Consider the following 19,227-nt stretch of genomic DNA (forward strand, 5'->3'; position numbering starts at 1 on the left):
TAAAAAAGCAAGTTGCTCTCAGTGTTTTCCTTAGATGTTTTCGTATTGTTGTCTTGGTACAGCGCCACCACAGGCAAGAGGGTGAACAAGTTTCTCAAAGAGTTAGGTGGTTTGACAGTGCGATGTGAAAGTGAACCGCACCGGCTAAAAATGCAATAAATGTTGCATTTGCGGTCTCCAGTCAAACTGAGTCTACAGGACTATAAGGTGAAAACACCCTGAGGTTTAGTCATCAAATGTTACCAAAAAAAGAAACATTTGAAGTAGATTTTCAACTAAATATATTTTAATTAAAATTACTTAAATAAATTAAGATTTTGATGATATTTGTATCTATTGAGTTGCGCCTGTAAATGTTAAACAATGTGTCCACACATCATTGAATTCATGCATCTAAATTGAAGACCTTAAATTCATTTAAAACAAGGAGGTTGGCCTTTAAATACATTAGTCACAAGTCTTGGCAAGACTATTTAACCTCATACATTCTATATGTATTTTCTCAGGGTTTTTGAGGCTACCAGGAACTCACTCCTAGCATACCGTGGCTAACTAGCTAGATAGCGTTTTTGTGTCTATGAGGGAGAAATACAAGTTGGATGGACGAAGTTTATATATTTTTGTGTTGGTATGGGTCCGAAATTCCACTTAAATGGTCCTTAAGTCTGTAAAACCTGCAGAAATGGTGGTTAAAGTTAGAACTGTGGTCCTGTTGAATCCTGCTCTGAAGCTGTGCACCACTTCATTGCAGGTATCGCTGGGCCTTCATCCCAGAGGCTTCAGACGATTCAGGGTTGGAGGTGAGACGCCAGGGGACCCATCAGAGGGAGTTCAAGCCCTACGTGGTCCGTCTGGTGAAGCTGCTGAGAAAACGAGCCAAGGTGTCTCCTCCTCCTTGATTTAAAAAACAAAACCTTAAAAAAAAAAACGAGGGTTGTGTGGCAGGGAGGAATGCAGTTATAAATGTAAATAATTTTTCTGCGTACCATAGAAAAACCCAGAGGAGGACTGTTCCACTAAAACCCTGCCGTGGGAGCCGGGCCACCTGATGCTGACCCTCTACGTCATCCGCAGCATGGAGCAGCTGCTGCCCTTTTTCAACCTGCTCAGCCAGGTCTTCAACAGCAAGGCGAGCTGCCGATCGGGGCCCGTCTACACCCACAATCCCGCGGATTCCTCCTTCCCCGGCAGCAAGGAGGGCCACAAGCTGGAGAGCCAGAAGGTGTTCTGGAGCCGAGCCCGACAGAACATCGAGGAGATGGTGGAGAAGGACTTTCTAGAGGGTCTTATCAAGACATGAGAGACCCTCCCAGTGACGGAGGAACTGGGCATTAACACATTACTGAACACTAGTGAACAAACTTTAACTTGTACATTCATGAATGATAACAATATGGGGATATGAGCTGGGGAGGGTGGGGGGAAGACTGTACAGTTTTTCTATTTATGATTCTTGAGCTACTGTATTTAATTTTAATTGTGTATATATGGAGCAGCTTTTGACGAGTTTTAACATTTCATGAGTCGTTTAGAAGACACTCAAAATGCTCTGTCATTCCATGTAAGGTGACTTAATAAAAAATGGTTTCTAATGACAGCCAGATAAATGACTCGCTCTCTTCAAAACTTTTTTAAAGCTTGTCCAGAAAAAAAGTTTTGAAGGAATTCATATGACAATGATGAATCTACACTGATTTTCTAATGTAGGATTTTAAGAAACGATAGAAGTGATGTTTTGAGTACAGCTGATCTTTTAGTATGTGAATTTAAACTCAATATCTGAACTGTCTACATTTAATATTTTCTCAATCAAGTTTATTTGTATAGAACAAGGCAGTACAAAGTGCTTTACATCACAAAAATACAAAGTCAAAACACACAGTCAACAATTGAAACATTACATTTTGTCAAGTGTCGCCATTACACACTTTAAAACGTCAAACTTGAATTAAAAATGAAAAGGGAGTTTTCTTGTTAGGAGAGACACTCGTGCTCATATTTTGAGAGTCTGAGAGATGGTGCTTTGTCATTAGAAAAGTGGATTCATTACTTGTTTTTTCAATCGATGTTTATTCTGCAAGGGGCTGTCTAGTTTACCCTTAATGAGTGTGTTGGTCATTAAGGGTGTGTTACTCATTCCCCTTAAACTTTTCCACATGTTTTCAAATAACTACCACAAAATATCAACAGTTTACAAACTTCCATATGACAGGCCCAACATAGAAATGTGTCTAAAATTTTTTTATATATTTCATGAAAGTGCAAAATTTCTTCCCAGTCATTTCAGTCATTTTATCGACATTCAGTAAAACACTTCAAGCTTTTATCTTGTTGCAGTTTTAATGATTATAGACCAATGAAAAATTAGTGTTTTGAGTAGAAATGTGAGGCTACTGAAAAGTATTTACATTTCTGTGCACTCAATATGAGGTTGGGCCTCCTCTTGCATGAGTTACGGCATTAATGCACCGTGGCATAAGAGGAGATCAGAATGTGGCACTGCATAGGTGTAATGGAAGCCTAGATCGCTTTGCTGGCTGCCTTCTGGTCATCTGCCTTGTTGGGTCAGCAGTCTCTCATCTTCCTCTTGACAACAACCCATTGACTTTCTATAGGGTTAAAGGTCAGGGGAGTCTGTTGGCCAATAAGGAACAGTCACACCAGGGTCATTTAACCAGCTTTTGGTAGGTCTAGATTCTATTTCTTTGCATGTATAGGAAAACTGAGCTGAATACAATTGTACACACATTAATATCATTTTTAAAACTAACTTTTTCCTTCCACAACACAAGGTGTTTGTATTTTTTTTTTAAATCCAATATTTCCTGAAGTTTGTGATTATAACATGATAAAAATGTAGAAATCAGATCTACGGGTTTACTCGCTATCTAACAGGAGAAATCAGCACCATGGACAGAGACTAAACCCGCCTCTCTTCTTCACCTCCTGCTCTGCTCATCATTCATCTATTTGTTTTACACAAATGGAGAACCGACAGGACCAGAGAACATGGTGAAGTCTTGCTGCATGCAGCTTCGAGCTCCATATGACCTTCACAGAAAGCATCACGCTGGGCCGTTTAGACGACCCTTCCCCTCCTCCCATCTGCCCCCTTCTCTTGTCTTCACGCCTTCTCCGGGTCTCGCGATAACAGAGGAAGCAGCGCGACTGGCAACGCAGCGTCACTCGACTTGGAGTAGGGTGGGGGAGCGGATGAGTTATTAAATAAATAAATTAAAAGGGAAAAAAAATAAGAGCATGTGAATTCAACGAAAATAATCGCGATCCGAACCAGCCGGGGTCTGGCGCATAACTTCTGTATCACAGGCCGCAACGGAGTTGCGTTGGATGGTGGGGGGAATGATGATGGTGATGATGCTTCCCTGTATGCCCCACTGATACACAGGGACGGTAGGACCGCGGCTGCTGCTGCTGCTGGTGAGGATTATCCAGGAGGAGGAAGGAAGACAGGGAGGAGGGGGAGGCAGCGACCAGCATCATCCGGTAGGCTGCATTCACAGAAACACCGATCTGAAATAAAATAATAATAACAAACCGCCCCCCTCGTGGGTTTGGATTGGATTTTCCTTTTTTTTTTTTTTCCCCTTTTTTTTTTTTTTTGCTGCCGAATGTTGGATACCGGCCTTCGGGAAATGAAACGCGTGAATACCCAACAGGACGGACTTCCAGTTGTTATGCAATCAGAAAGTGTCCCCGCGGCTCCTCTCTAGCGCCGGATCTGTGCGGCCGTTTTCGAGGGCAGCTAGGATTATTGGGGCTGCCCGCTCTTTTTGGTGCGTGTGTGAGAGCGTGTGTGTGAGTGAGTGAGTGCGTGCGTGAGCGTGTGTGTGCGTGCGTGTGTGTGTGAGGGGGTAGGACCATATTGGACTCTGATCGTGGAGATTGGACTCAGCGGATATTTAGAAGATGTCGGGGCAGACGCTGACAGACCGCATCGCCGCGGCTCAGTACACCCTGACGGGTTCCGAGGTCTCCAGGGCCGTGTGTAAGGCCACTACACATGAGCAGACAGCCCCAAAGAAAAAACACCTGGAGTGTAAGTATCTATCTATCTATCTATCTATCTATCTATCTATCTATCTATCTATCTATCTATCTATCTATCTATCTATCTATCTATCTATCTATCTATCTATNATCTATCTATCTATCTATCTATCTATCTATCTATCTATCTATCTATCTATCTATCTATCTATCTATCTATCTATCTATCTATCTATCTATCTATCCCTCCATCCCTCCATCCCTCCATCCCTCATTACACCTACATCTTTGCCATAGTATAGGTAATGTCTTTCAAAAGTACAGGGTCACTAATTCACACTAGCTTGTTCTGCTACCCTTGGATTGCACTGACTTCCATTCATTCAATGTAGCCTAGCCCCCAAGTTTCACCGTGTTTACTCAATTTCTAGTGCTAACCACCAACCAGTAATACAATAATAAATTAGTCTGGGATTTGGTCCCCATACTATCTATGGGCCTTAGATGGGACTGTGTCAAGTGAGGTTCTAATGAGACTACAAAAACCAGAAACACTTACACACACACATGCTACACACAAGTGCAGACAAATTGGCTATTTGCAGTGACATTATTTGTCACTTTAGTGTAGCACAGAGAACACATAAAAGTTAGCATTTGATTTGTGAACTGCATAACACTGACATGTTTTACATTTCAGTAAGAACAAATGTTAACTTATTTATATATATGCATATAACACCATGAAGTGCCTTGCAAAACTAGTGGTACATCTTTATCTTTTTGAAATTTTCTCATTGGAATTTTATGCAGCAGATCAATACAAAATACTATATAGCTGTGGAAGAAAAATTAAAATGGAAGTGGAAGGAAAATGACTCATGGATTTCAAATGTTTTGCATATATAAACTTTGAAATGTATCACCCAATGCAGGGTTGTTTAAAGTTGGTCCTTAAGAGCCACCATCCTGCATCTTTTAGGTGCTTCAGCTCAGCTGAATCAAATAAAGGGTCATTAGAAGGTCTCTAAAGAACATTGGCATGCTGAGTAGGTAGCTGCTACCAGGGTGTTGAACTAAAACAAGCAGGATATCGGCCCTTGAGGACTGGCTTTGGACACCCCAGACTAAAGTGGAGTTCACTCATGTGAAATTTACTCAGTGCAAATCCAGCTGTCAGATAAGGCTCTCAAATGGTTGTTAGAGAACATTACAAACAGCAATCAAGTCAGGCATAAAGCTGAAAAGCATGGCTCAACACTAAACTTACCCAGACATGCCCAGAGAAAGAAAATAGTTAATCAAAGAAAGAACAATCATACCATTAGTAAACATGGAGGGAAGAATCTGGCATTTGTGGAATAAAGATGGGAAGAAACACTTTTTTGAAAGAAAGAAGTCCTGTTTAAAGCAGACCACAAATCATGTAAGGACTTTAGAAACAAAAGATCATACAGATCAATTTGAACCTATTGATCCACCTGAAAAACACTTTAGCAGATAAGTAACACTACACATCACCATCTTCATCATAAAACACGGTGCTGTCTGCATCATGTCATGGGACAAGCTGCCCCAGTAGTGACAGAGAAGCTGAAACTGATGGAAGTAGAGGAAATTGCTGGAAGAACGACTGTTAGAAGGTTTGAGAATAGGGTGGAGGTTTTTGTTCCAGCAGGACAATTACCCAAACATACAGTTAAAACTGCAATGGAGGGATTTAATGAAAGCAGAACTGATATTCTCAGATGTGTAAAGTAACATAAAACACTTGCATCTGTAATTGATGGTTCTACAAAGCAGATTTTTTTGATGTTGTGAAAACCATGTATTATTTTCCTTCCACTTCACACTAATTCACTACCCTATGTTCATCACATAAAATCACATAAGATCACAATAAAAGACATTAATGTTTGTTGTTGTAATGTGACAACAAAAAGACCATGGGGTGTCATACTTTGGCATGACACTGTAACTATGCAACCTAATATTTAAAACAAAAATGATACAGAAATTTTTAATGGAGCTTTCAAAGTTCAAATTACTCAATATTAAAACATTGAGCATAAATGCACAAAAAACACTTCATATATTAGTACATAACAGCCACAATGTTTGGAGCAAGAAAAAAAAAAAGAAGTTCGAGGAAATGTCTCTAAGTTGGAATTGGAAAACTCAAACAAATGAGTTTGTGTTAGCACAGGGAATCAGTCCATGCAGAATATAAATACGAACAATGAAACCTGGTGATTTAGCTAATAGTTAAGTGTAAACTGGTCAATTTGCAGAAGTTTGTTTCAGCATTTTGTGACAGGTGAAGAAACATGGTCATGCCCTCATGGAGGGTAGTACTAGCTTTTCTTTAATTTTGCTACTGACACTGAGGTTTTTCTCACTATTGTTGGACAAAATTTATGTTAAGAGGACAGAAATAAGTATGCTCACCTTTAAAAAAAAAAAGAAAATGACAAAAAATCCTTGTGAATCTGCAACTAATTTGTTGTCTTAAGACCACTTACATTCAATATTTCCTCGACAAAGTTATCTGCAACAATCTTTTTGTTTGTATCATTAGCTCATTTCTACATCATAAGAAAAAACTCCAGTATATTGGCATACCTTACTTTATTTGTTTACTGTAAGTGCTGCACAAGGAGATATTGAAAAATGCGTACCTAACCAAAATTTGGTGTGCAGAAATATAGTTATCTGCAAAATTGATCCAACAATGGTAGATTGAAATCAACTGGCAACATGAACGTTTATGTGCTTTTTTTCTTTGTTTTTAAATGAATGTTTGTTTTTGTTTGGGTAGATTTTATGGTCTGATTAGTTGTTATTTACTGGGTTTAGACGGGAAGTGAGCTGGCAGATGGACAGATAACCAGAGGTATGATGAATGTTGGGCACCTCCACTACCAGATACACTCACTGAGAAAAGTGACAGACATCGCACTGCAGTGAGTTTGGAGTAAAGTTAAAAAATTCTCAGAATGATGGAAAACAATACAATATCAGTTTTAGTCTTTTAAATACGTCAGCTAAAAGCATGGCCACCCTCTGGCTAGCTCTTAGCCTTCCACAATTTATTTACTTTTCTTCAGATTCACTCTAATAAAATCTTTTTACTACTACAACTGATGACAGTGGAATTATCTTTTTTTAAGCTTGCCCTAAAATGCCACAGATTAACTAAAGACATAGTTAAACTCGTTAGAAGTGTTGCTTTGCAAAGAGCTTTTAGTAGTCAATATTTAATCTGCAGTAAATTATACTGCTGGCATCTTTACTTTGATGAAATGGAGATTGCTTTTTCAGCCAACAGCAAAGGACAAGATATTGACCGATCATAACTTCATAACAGAACCCACTTTCAAATAAATCTAATTTGTCCTTTAATAACGAGTTATAGACATTGGTATCTTTTCCCACTACTTATTTGGCACAAACCTTAGGTGGTCGATTAATGTTACATAAGCACAGAAGACAAATAGTGTATGTCTAACCTCACTCTCATCTCTCAACAAGTTGTTAAAAATATTAAACAGTAAGAACTTGAAAAGACTGGTTCTTCTGGATTAAAGACATCACAGCCTACGGCCACATGTGTGCCTCTCTGGTATAAGCAACTTTAAGGACATGCTTCTATTTTAAAACTTTAGATAGACCAAGAATCTTCAGAAAGTTAGATGTAATACGGTACAATTACATTTCTCATTGTAAAAAGCATAATACACTGATCTTATTAGTTAATTTTACCAAAATATAAGCTAACATGTCTCTCTGACATCTTATAAGGTCTATACAATCTTGCTGCAGGCCTTATTAACCTCTTTGTTTTTACACTATGACCAAAGTCCTTGAATGCTTTTTTTTTACCGGTACTTGAAATATTTCTACAATTTAATAGTAAACGGTCTCTTCCTGGAGGTTTATGAAGACTTTAAAGACACATTATGATCTTTTAAGAAGCTGAGAGACAACCGTGGTTAAAAACCAGACGCGTTTTGTAAACTGGGAGAAGATTGGCTTGTAATGTGGGACGGATTGCTCAGCATAATGGGATGTACATTTGCAACTTCACTTAGCTTGCATCCTGAGACCCAGGCTGGAAGCACTGAGTGCGCTATTTGAGGAAGGGGCCTGAATTGGCTGTTGCCAAGAAGAAGATGCAGCTGTGAGTCAAGGGTCTGAATTGGTGAATGATTTTCAAGCCATTCAGATCAAAGCCTGCAATATAGCTGCATCCAGATTTAGCTTAATATCCAGTAGTATTAGCTCACCTTTGCAAGTAGCTTGTCTTGTTTAGGAAGCATATTTTTCTCCAAATGGGTTTTGTGCTGGTGTATAATTATCTGAACTGCTGGATGGGATACAAATCAACGAAAGAGGACTGTCGCACCAACCACATTCATTGCTAATTCTATGACACTGTGCCATGTGAGATGCGAGTCAATATGGTACTGTTAGACATTTTTGGAGGGATTGCATAATATCTGTACAGAGAAATATGAGTTTAAGGTGCTTTTCTTGTATTGGTTATCTGTTTTTGCACAACATTTGCCCTGACTCCTTACAAAACATCTGTTTATGTAAGTCTCTCTCATGACGGACAGAAGTGTCTGTGCAACTTCATTTTTTAAATTTCCTTTTTCTTTAAACAGCAGCTGCTAAATGAAGGCTGTGATAAGCAGAATGTGTGATAAACACTATTTGTTTCTCTTGTGAGGAATACTGGAAGCATAGGTGAGAACTAAGCCTGCTCGGGCAGTTTTATCTGCAGACCAGAAGGAATCAGCAAAAAGAGACTTGAATGGCGGCCAAATGAAAATGGCTCTGTTACTAAAGACAAGCCCGACCACTCCTGCTGCTCCTAATGGCCTCCATCGTTTTATCTGCCCATTGCGTTCCCAAACCACTAAATCTTACTGCTGTTCCAACAGTCACGACTTCTTGGTAAGTGTGAAGGTCACGTTTTAGAAAATCTATTTAAGAAAAAAAGTCTCTTTTTCGTATCTGCATCGTCCAAAGATCACAACGCAGATGAAAGGTCTGAATCCTTTGGTAATTATCACCTTATCTGCTGCTGCTCTGAATAGTGTAACTCCAATTAGCAGTTTTATTTCAGCAGAGATGCTGGAATGCCCGCTCAGGGTGAAAGCAGCACGTGTTACCTGCTGGGTGTGTGTTGGTGAGTGGCGGGGTGGGGGAAGCAGGACGGCAAGCGATGAGAAACATAAACAGCATGCTGAGACCCCTCTGGCACACAGGGTGCTGTTACCGCTGCATGTGTCACAATCAATGTGTTACCAGATTTCAGAGCCAGAAGGCCTCATGGATAATGATGAGGCTGGGAAAGCTCTTAGGATGGTCTTTTGGACTCATCTGGTTTGCTGATTTTTTTTTCTAAAGATTCAAGTTTGTTGATCTTTTTTTTTTGCTGAAGGAATTCACTGTTTGGAAATGTTCATTGGCAAACGCTCAATCATATAACTGGGAAGACTTTGTTTAATTTTGTCTTATAATGACTGCCTTTGAAAAGGGAGACTTATATAGTTTTTCTTCTATTTTATATTACATGTCTTTCTCCTTTAGAGCAAATGTTCCAAAAGAAATCTGATAACAAAGATCTTTTCAGTGCTAAGGTTTTTGAACACCACCACTCTTAATATTTTCAAATGGTAATACAATACACATATTTTTGTATGTTGTTCTTTAAAAAAAAAAATTATTAAAATCTGAACTGCAGTTTGAAGGATGCAGATTGATTAGCCGTTTATGTTTAATTTGAGTTTTTAAAAGTTTTCAACCCTCATGAAGTCAAAATTCAAGTAAGAGATTTGGAGGTCTCTTCCCAATCCCAACTTTAACATTTTATATGAGGTGTGTTTAGGTGTGTGTAGTAGACACACAAATCTAGAAGTCCAACTTCTAGAAGGTTCGCATCTCATAAATTCTTTCATATCTGCCACTGACAATGTTCTTTCATTGGCTGCATATATAAAATGGGATTAAAATACAATAGTATAATAAAGTATTGTGTAGTAAAGTAAAACATAGGATAGCATGCCCTAGTATAGTATAATACAGTATAACGTAGCATAGTAAAATATAGTATAGTGGTCTGCTGTGGTGGCACAGGGGTTAAGCACAACCCACATATGGAGGCCTTAATACTCTACGTGGCTGTAGCAAGTTCGATTTCCAACCTGGTGACCTTTGCTGCATGTCTTCCCCCCTCATTATTCACTTTCATGTAAATTCACTGTAAAGTAAAGGCCACTAGAGCAAATAAAACATAGTATAGCCTAGCACCCAACTTAATTGACAAATATCACATTGGGGTTTGTCGATGTGGTATTTGGAACCTGGTACAGTAAATTGTAAATAACTGACAGATATTAAAAGTTCCAATTATTTGAAAAAAATAAACAGGGGCATAATCTTTAAATGACATTTTATGGCTATTTATAGTAAGAAGGACCAAAAATTCACTTGGAAAAAAAGTGACTTAAGCATGTTTTTCACATTTTCTTTTCCAATTGATGAAACCTAGGAACGTCTATTCGATAATTAATACATTTCTGTTTTCCTTTCAGCATGAATGCTACCTGACACTAAGATCATTTTCTTTTATCCTCTGGGCAGAAGAGGATGATGTTCCAGTGGAGTTTTGTGTCTCAGTTAATCAGAGTTTAGTAATTGCATCTCTAGATGCCACTCAAACCCAGAAAGTTAACATCGACACTACATAATGACTCTGTTTGGGAAAACTTTACATTTGAAAGGATAGCATGCCAAACTTATCTAAACACAACTGCTCGGTCTGCAAACTGTTAGCTTTTCATTGTGTTTTGTTCAATGTCCCTGTCCTGTTGAATTGTGGATTGCCGTCCAATTAGTGCCGGTATTATATAAACCCAGACTGCTTTGATGTACCTCCAAACTAATTTCTTTCTAAAATGTCTGGAGTGAAATCATCAATAAAATCCAGTATAAGGGTTCTGTTGGCAGGCGCAAAGGACCGATTCTTGAGCCAAGGATGCTGTAGATCATCAGTTCTTGTTTTTTGCCTTGATAGTTCTCATCATTCATTGGTCTGCAGAGCATAACTCATTAAGCCAAACATATTCTAGTCAAATGCTTCATTTTGCACCAATATGGGACACACACAGAAGCAACTTAGAGCGTGTATTGAACCTTCCATTGCTTAAAGCAGCTCTAACTTCTATTTTAAATTCATAAAATGGGCAAAAAACACTCATGTTCACAGTATGTGGTTGCCCCCTTCTTCATCCAGACCCCTTTACGTCGTCTTTGGTCCTCCATTCTTGTTTCTTCTTTTTTTCCCAGCGAGGAGTGATTTTTGCCAAGAGTTGCACTGAAAAGCAGAACTTTGAAGTTTGTTGTTGATAAAGCTAGCATGTACTGCAGACTCGATCACTCAGCGGGTATCTGTGTAATGTCAAACACAGCGTGGGAGGTGGAGTGCCCTGCCATCAGTCTGGGTCCAGATTAACGAGCCGAGTCAAAGATCTTTCACACTACCACACTATTATCGATGCTACTCTAAATCTTAGCAGCAAATAGATATGCTCTCCTCTCTCAAGCTGCCCCTCAGTTTCTGTTTCTGATCTTTACATGTGATGTTCTGGGGTCCGAAGAGGAAAAACTGTAACGTAAGAGTTGCTGAATATTTAATGCCCATTTAGTAAGAGGAAAAAAAGCAGTAGCGACAGCCATCAAGCATTTTTAAATGGCCATGGAACAGCATCTCCATTGGATGCAGACTTTGACTATGCCAATCCAAAACCTTATTCTTTTAAACCATTCAGATTTGGACTTGCTGGTTTACTTTGTATTGCTGTTGTGCTTTAGCTTAAAGTGTAACTAAGCCCCCTGTGGAAGCATAATATCAACACTAGACAATTTCTGAAAAATTCCACCAAAGTGGGCGGAGTCAACAGACTAAGAGGCATATGTGTAGATACTGTGGTCTGGATGAGGGAAAGCGTTGTTGCCAACTTAGCGACTTTGTTGCTATATCTAGAGACTTTTTAGACCCCTTTGGTGACTTATTTTAAAAAACGTGACAATCAACTTTTTCCTGTTATTGGAGACTTTAATGGCGACATGTCAAGCACCAGTCACTTTCAGCAGCCACTGTTCAACCCAACATCATCACATGATCTTCCTGATGTGACATCATGTTTCTGAAATGTGGGGTTTGTTTTACACCAGAACAACATCCAAACAGTTTCGTCTAGTCAGTCCAAGAAAAGTTTTTCCAAAAGTCTTAATTAGGTGGGACGAATTATCTAGCCTCCTTCACTTAACTCATCAAATGAAAACTTTATTTTGTATTTACTCAGACTACTTTTGTCTGATGCAAAATTGTGAGATTATCTAAAAGATTTCAGTGACAAAAAAGTAAAAACAGAAATCTGAAAGGAGACAAATGCCGTTCCCCAGGACTGTAAATGGTTTTGTGATGCTGTTCGCTAACAGTATATCAGCCAACTGCATATCAATAATAGAGTGAAGCTATAGTGTTTCCTGCTGTATTATTACTCCACTGCTGAGTTGTACAGGAAGAACAGAAATATGTCACAGAAATTGTTGCATGGGATCTTGTGTAGAAACTGTTATCCATGTAGAATATTCCAGTTTAGGTTAGACAAGTTCATACAATATAACTTTCATCTTTATCTCATTCCAAGTGGCTCCCATTGCCAAAAAATGGTTAAAAATGCTTCTTTTTAAAATTTTGTGAACAAAACAAAGGCTTCATTACTAATTTCATTTTTCTACAAAGGATCTAATGCTTCCACAGATGATTTAAAGGTGGTGAAGGACCCTGTAGTGTGTTTTAAAATTAGTGTTCCCGAGTGTGCTGTGGTGGTGCAGGGGTTAAGCACAGTTCACATAGGGAGGCCTCAGTCCTTGACGTGGCTGTCGCTGGTTCAATTCCTGGCCTGGCGACCCTTGCTGCATGTCTTCCCCTTCTCTCATTACCCACTTTCCTGTCAACTAACTATCAAATAAAGGCCACTAGAGCTGATAAAACCTTTAAATAAATAAAAAATTGTGTTCCTGGTCAACTTTTACCCCCTATGTTAGCCTATTTCATAGCAGCCATTTTGACTTTCCCCCTTGTTGAGTATTGTCAAGAATTTGTTTAAAAAATCCCCCTCTGCCAATTTAATTAATGTGTGCCTGTTGATGCGTGTTCAACAGATGCCAAGGGTTGTGTTAGAGGTACTTTGTGGTTTGAATTATGCCAAGTTATGCCTATTTTAGGTCATTAGAATATGCTGCAGTGATAGCTGAGGAACAGCTATAGCACAAGCAGCTTGGGGATTTTTTAAATACAAAACAAAAAGCCATTCTGATACATATTCCACTGAATACTTACACTTTACTGATTCTTACTGAAGTTTCAGCAGAACCTTCAAAGCAACCAAAAGGTTAGAGATGTCAAAACCATAAAAGATCATTTATGTATTACACATTATTTATAAGTTAAGATATAAAGTTTGAAGTACATCACTGCTGATATACTGTTCCATGTAGAGTAACAATTTTTTTTTATATATCAAACACTTTTGGCACAAATAGTAGTAAAATAGTCTGTTCATGAGATTTTGCTGTTTTTATTATTTTTTCGCTGCTTCTGCTCAATCAATTCTCTTTAATTCAGATTAAATTCAAAAATACTTTATTGATCCCAGTGGGAAATGAAATGTTGCTGTAGCTCACATTAAGTAGAAATTCTCCAAAGAGTTATTGTAGATGGTGATGGATATGAACAGGAAAGATGTCCTGTAGCGAATTAGAAGAGACATGCTGTTTTGAAGAGGATGCTCAGGGTTGTCCATAATTTTCTTGATTTTATATAAAACTCTTCTTTGTATCATCATAGAAAAAGCGTGTTGTAGTTATATGTTAATTCAGGAGCTACGCAATGATGCGGACAGTCAGCACTATTCCCTCTTCTTGCAGGCCTTCTGAATTTTCCACGCTCTCCAAGAGTTTTTAACATTTGTAAATTGATTCAGAATCACCCAACTGCATCGCATTTAAGGAACTGATTTCATTTCTTTTCATTTAATAGTTAACCGATTGTCTCTGCAAGTTGAAAAGTCGTGAATGTTTGAAATTTCCACATAAATTTTGATTGACCTCCAGGTTCATTTTTGTTGTCGTCATGTCACTACGGATTTATTTTTTCATCTTTCCTGAACAAAATTTGATTGCATGTTGGTGATCTGTGAACTGACATCCAAGATGAATGTCATCGTGACTGTATACAGATGAGATTGTTTTTTTTTTTATGCACTATTGACACGGAGAGAAGCTGCAGCACAGCAAACAGTAGACTGAGTGTCCATATGAAGTTGGCACAGCTCTGATATCAGTCTTCCCTACAGCAGCAGGTTCCAATGGCTGCCAGCTTATTCCTCAGATGTCATATCTAGACTCCACAGTGTCCGCATCTCATTGGCACCCTCTGCGTTTGGCTGCCACAACACGTTGATGCTATGCTATGCTACGCTTGCCACAGTGCATTCTGGGTATTTTTTTTCTTCTTTTTCCTTCTTTAACGTTGCCTGAAGGTGAGCGCAGTTTAAAAATAAACACAGGGTTCGAGTTCTCCATTCATGTGCCGCTCAGCGCTCTATAGGTCGTCCCGCGGGTGTTGCATCCTCATTTGAACACGTCTGTCGCCATGTTTAGGAGTCATTTGTTTGAACATGGAAGGATAAAAAGCGAGGAGTGGATGTTAATCTGAGAGAAATTCTATAGGTTCTCATGTGTAGTCAGGTGAATCCAGACAGTCAGTACACGTCACTGCAGGTGATGAAAACATCACGACGACAGACTGTGGGGATGATTTTAAAGGAATTTAAATTCATACTCCAAGCTCGAGGGAGCTGTTGCCAAGGAGACCACCTTGGCATGTCTCTAGTAGGTATTTTGCACCATTCAGAAACATATCTGTGGAAAAGGAAGGGAGAGGGAGAGGATTGAGTGTTTCCTGCAGTGCGTGCTTCTTTAGGGGGGTTCGCCCTGAGTTGTACTCACACACTGTGGCTTTGAGATCACTTACAGCTATCGATGCGTTGCAGGCTGCTTGCTGCAACCGGAGTCCTGCTGCGTGTTGCCGGGTGTGGCAGGCGCCTTGGAGGCACCCAGATTCAGTGGCAGTTATCTGACACTGTGCAGGTCAGCTGGGTAAAGAGCTCAAGAAGTTTGCAGGCGGTGTACGCCAGCTGCTTCACCTTTCCTCCTGCAGCCGTTGTTATAGCTGACTGCAGGTTGCTCCCGCAACTGCCCAAATACACATTGTTCAGATATATGTACAGATATTGTTCACATATTGTTAAACAAACAGAAACGGGGGACACCTCATTGACACACTGAACAGCACTACTAAACCTTGACCTGGTTTAATGGGGATTGTGTTGTGGGTTTGCTAAAGGCATGGCGTTAGCTTGCGTTGGTACGCTGGCATACATCTGTATGCTCCACATGTACATACAGAAAGAGGTCCCTTGGCTAATACATTGGTGTAGTCATCGGTTATTTGTTTTATGAGCAATGCGGCAATAAACAAAATCCTGATCCAAGCATGCAAATGAAAGCTAATTGTTATTCATACTGATAATTTGTATGCATTCTTACACTCAATCTCGTTTGCAGCAGGTCCTCTCTGTCTTTCCGTTTCACTCACACTGCTGCACGTGTGTAAATATGAATAAGCGCGCTTGGGTACATGGGATCAGTAGACAAGGCTGATGACTTCTCTTCCATTCAGTCTTCATCCTTTTTGCATATCTTCATAGTTCTATTTTTTTTAATTTTTTTTTATTGTGTTTGCGGCTTAACCCGTTTTCACTGGATTCAGCTTTTTTTCCACTCCCGAAAATGATGCTGTGTGGAGTTCCTCTTGGTCCTGGGACACCTGTCTGAGCCAATATTTAATGTAAGAGGTGTTACGTTTTGTCCCTACAGTCGTAGTACAGCCAACGACTCTTACAGGAGGCAACAGAGAGAGAAACAGGCGGAGAGTGAGACGGGCTGACAGACAGAAGGAGACAGGGACATGAAGAGCGTAGGATGATGCAGGCTGCTGACTCATCAGCCCTGTAGGGATTATCCTTCACACTCCTGTGTGTGTGTGTGTGCATGTGTGTGTGTGTTTATGTGTGCCGGTGCTCCTGCTGTCTTACTACTGAACAGGAAACGCGCACTTGTTATTGCTGCATGATGGAAGCATGATAGCGGAAGCAAAGGAGCCGTCTGACTTGTCAGAGGTCAAACGAACCTTTGTCTCCATCTGAGTCTCAGAGAACACGCTATTAGAGCAATACGTATAGGGAAGTGGCAGTACCCAAGAGCTAAGCTGTTGAGCTTTGCTAAATGGCCGAAAACATGGGCTTGTCAAATGAGCTGCCAGCTGAAACAATGAAAAACATTGTAAAACTCATTCAACACCAAGCATGGCAATAATACTGTGACTGTTCCCTGTCCACCGCGGCTCATATTTCTAACTAATGCAAACCGATTCAGATGCGGCAGAAGAGAGACATGCAGCGACGAATTGAAAGCGTCAGAAGCAAAAGCACAAGGCAATTTGTCTTAAAAAATGAGAGCACAAAGCAAAAGCAAACACATCGGGTTTAAATGGGAGTCAATGTTTGTAGCTGGCAGGGAAATATTTGCTGAAAGGAAAAGTGTGTTGATTTCTTTTATATTAAAGCAAACATAACCTATTATAAAGAGCTTTAGATGGCAGTAAATACAAAAGACTTCAAACTGTAGCCATAGATGCACACACATGTTGTTTTTACAGTGCCTTAAATGTGCAAAACATGGGGAGGGTGCTTCTCATTTCCATTGGCAGGACATAAACAAAACTCAGTCTTGAGAATGCTTTTCTATTTCTGAGCATTCAGGCTACCCTCTGGTGCAAGGACACCCTGAGCACAGAGCCATGTTGCCAATATCAAAAACTACTGCTCAGTAGTCTTACACCGACCGATGAGCTTTCAATGTAAAGGTCCTCAGAATAAAACAGTTCATTCTTTATATGTAGCTATATGTAGTTAGCTTTATTTCCAGGCTCATCTTGTTTTATCTCACTTAAAATTTTTTAGGTTGCTTCTGTTCTGAGATGGGGACAGGAAATGTTGTTTTTTAAGGCCTGCTTCCTATTGTCATCTATGTTCTTTTTAAATAAATCTCTTACCTGTTGGTCTGTTTGTAATTTGGGCTGGTTGTGGCTTGTGAAATTGAAAAAAATAATGACTAATTCATGATTTAAAAACATACCAGATTAAAAAAAGCTTTCGGTTTTTGATTAAAAGAAAAACACGTTTTGCCGTTAGAATGAGGCGTTTTATCAGGGACTCTATCAAAATGGTAGCACTTTTTTCGCATCACACTGGTCACATGATCGGATGTTGCCACTGGCTCAAACCACGAAGAAGAAGACGACAGGAAGTAGTTGGCGGGTCATGGCGTGGCAGGTGTTTTTAATGTCAAACTATTCACACGTGAGTTTAATTACGTTTCTTATTTACTGGATACATCATCGCAGTTGCGAAATTAAATGTTTTTTCTTCCAACATTAACGGAATATTGACAATGTTTTGCAGCACAATTGTAAAGAGTGAGGAGGAATTAGTTGCTAGTTGAAAACAGCTGTTTGCTTCACTATATTCGGGTTCGGAAAAACAAATAGACGGATAAAAGAGTAAAGTGCTTTGTGAGGTTGGGTGAAAAGTGTTAATTCGTCTTGATGATTTCCAATGGTACTACACAATGTCGCTTGAGCGCGTACCATTTATGCACTGTATTAAATTTCCCGACTGTTTGTGTTTTGATAAGTCGCACTCTCTAAGGTGAATTATAGAAAAACCAGTTAGCTGTCACGACTGTTTGGGAATTAGCGAAAAATATTACAACAACTTTAAAATAAAACATTTTACTCGTGTTTTTTACCTTCACAAAAATGGATGCAACAATCCAAAAAAAAAAAAAAAAAAAAAAATCTGTGAAAAGGTTGCTTTCCTACTAAAACGTCCTAAATGTTTGGTGTGGTATTTTATCAATTTGGTGCTGCATCTGCCATCATCTGTAATGCTGAGGGGTTTCAGTCTCGTTGCAGTCATCTCGTCTTTTGTGTATCTTTCTGCTGTGGAATATTCCACTCTCTCTTTCTGGCTCCCTAAGCTAGCTGAAGAGCTCTGCTGCAGAAACCAAACAAAGCAGCAGCCAGTGTGACTCACAGTAAGCAAAAGCATCATAATGTGAAACGATCCTCCGAATACATTTCTGTTGAGTGCTAAACGGCAAGCTTGATGAGACGAGAACCACCTCAGCTCACAACCTGAACTTACTGTAGATTCCTGCTTCAAATAGGAAGTTGATCATTTAAACACAATTAAATGATTTTTAGCAACACTAGTGGGCACTAAGCAGTGTAATTTCACACGGTGTTACTGTGAGCTACACAGAAGTAGATATTTAATATCCACACAATTATTCTCCATAGTCCTATCTGTTTTCTGGACACCTGTCTTCCTCCTTGCTCCAATCTGTTTGCATTATTACTGAAAGCTTCACTGTATGAGTCTCTGCCGACATTTATCACCTGACCTCATATTTGTCCTCGCTCTGCTCCTCAGACCTGATCCAGGCCACCCAGGATTCCAACGTGAACGTCCCCCAGATGGCAGACACGCTGCTGGAGAGGGTGGGCAACGCCAGCTGGGTGGTGGTTTTCAAAGCCCTGATCACCACACATCACCTCATGGTGCATGGCAACGAGGTAAGGCCAATCTGTGTGAATGTGTTGCACGCAGAAAGCATGATATATTTTTGCCTTTTTAGCTCATTAACCAACCTATTTTAGCTGTGAGGGCCTAAATGCAAAACAGAACACCGTTTGTGCATTATAAGAGGTTTCAGTCAACGCTCTGTGAACACACAGAAACAATATTAACATAAAAATCAAGTTGAAAATTCATTCCAGTACATCAGCGTGGCCTGCATTGATTTTAATTATAAGGTCTTTGTTTAGACAAAGAACAATGCATCTTATCCCTTGCGAGAAGCGTCTGCTGCCGACACATTTTTTGACATGGCTTAGTTAGTGGAGAGTGTTGGGTTAATACTAGCTAATGCTAGCCACTTTATACTTTGTTTTCA

At 39.6% G+C, this 19,227-nt stretch overlaps 2 protein-coding genes across 13 annotated transcripts in view; both read left to right on the forward strand.

The window, feature by feature from the left end:
• dop1a (DOP1 leucine zipper like protein A) overlaps window positions 1-1,597 on the forward strand; it is a 31,629-nt gene extending 30,032 nt beyond the window's left edge. For all 4 annotated transcript variants that reach the window (XM_008431917.2, XM_008431918.2, XM_008431920.2 and 1 more), the window contains 2 exons: window positions 752-881; window positions 992-1,597. In XM_008431917.2, the coding sequence (XP_008430139.1) occupies window positions 752-881; window positions 992-1,300 (439 nt within the window). In that variant the 3' untranslated portion in view covers window positions 1,301-1,597. The remainder of the gene's footprint in view (window positions 1-751; window positions 882-991) is intronic.
• A 1,555-nt stretch (window positions 1,598-3,152) lies between these two features.
• Window positions 3,153-19,227, forward strand: part of snap91a (synaptosome associated protein 91a) — a 45,546-nt gene continuing 29,471 nt past the window's right edge. For 5 of the 9 annotated variants that reach the window (XM_008431907.2, XM_008431909.2, XM_008431911.2 and 2 more), the window contains exons 1-2: window positions 3,153-4,057; window positions 18,705-18,847. In XM_008431907.2, the coding sequence (XP_008430129.1) occupies window positions 3,928-4,057; window positions 18,705-18,847 (273 nt within the window). In that variant the 5' untranslated portion in view covers window positions 3,153-3,927. The remainder of the gene's footprint in view (window positions 4,058-18,704; window positions 18,848-19,227) is intronic. The other 4 variants (XM_008431903.2, XM_008431905.2, XM_008431914.2 and 1 more) reach the window with 1 other exon arrangement.

The sequence above is a fragment of the Poecilia reticulata genome, linkage group LG16 (genome assembly GCF_000633615.1).
Source record: "Poecilia reticulata strain Guanapo linkage group LG16, Guppy_female_1.0+MT, whole genome shotgun sequence".
In the NCBI taxonomy this organism is placed as follows: Eukaryota; Metazoa; Chordata; class Actinopteri; order Cyprinodontiformes; family Poeciliidae; genus Poecilia; species Poecilia reticulata.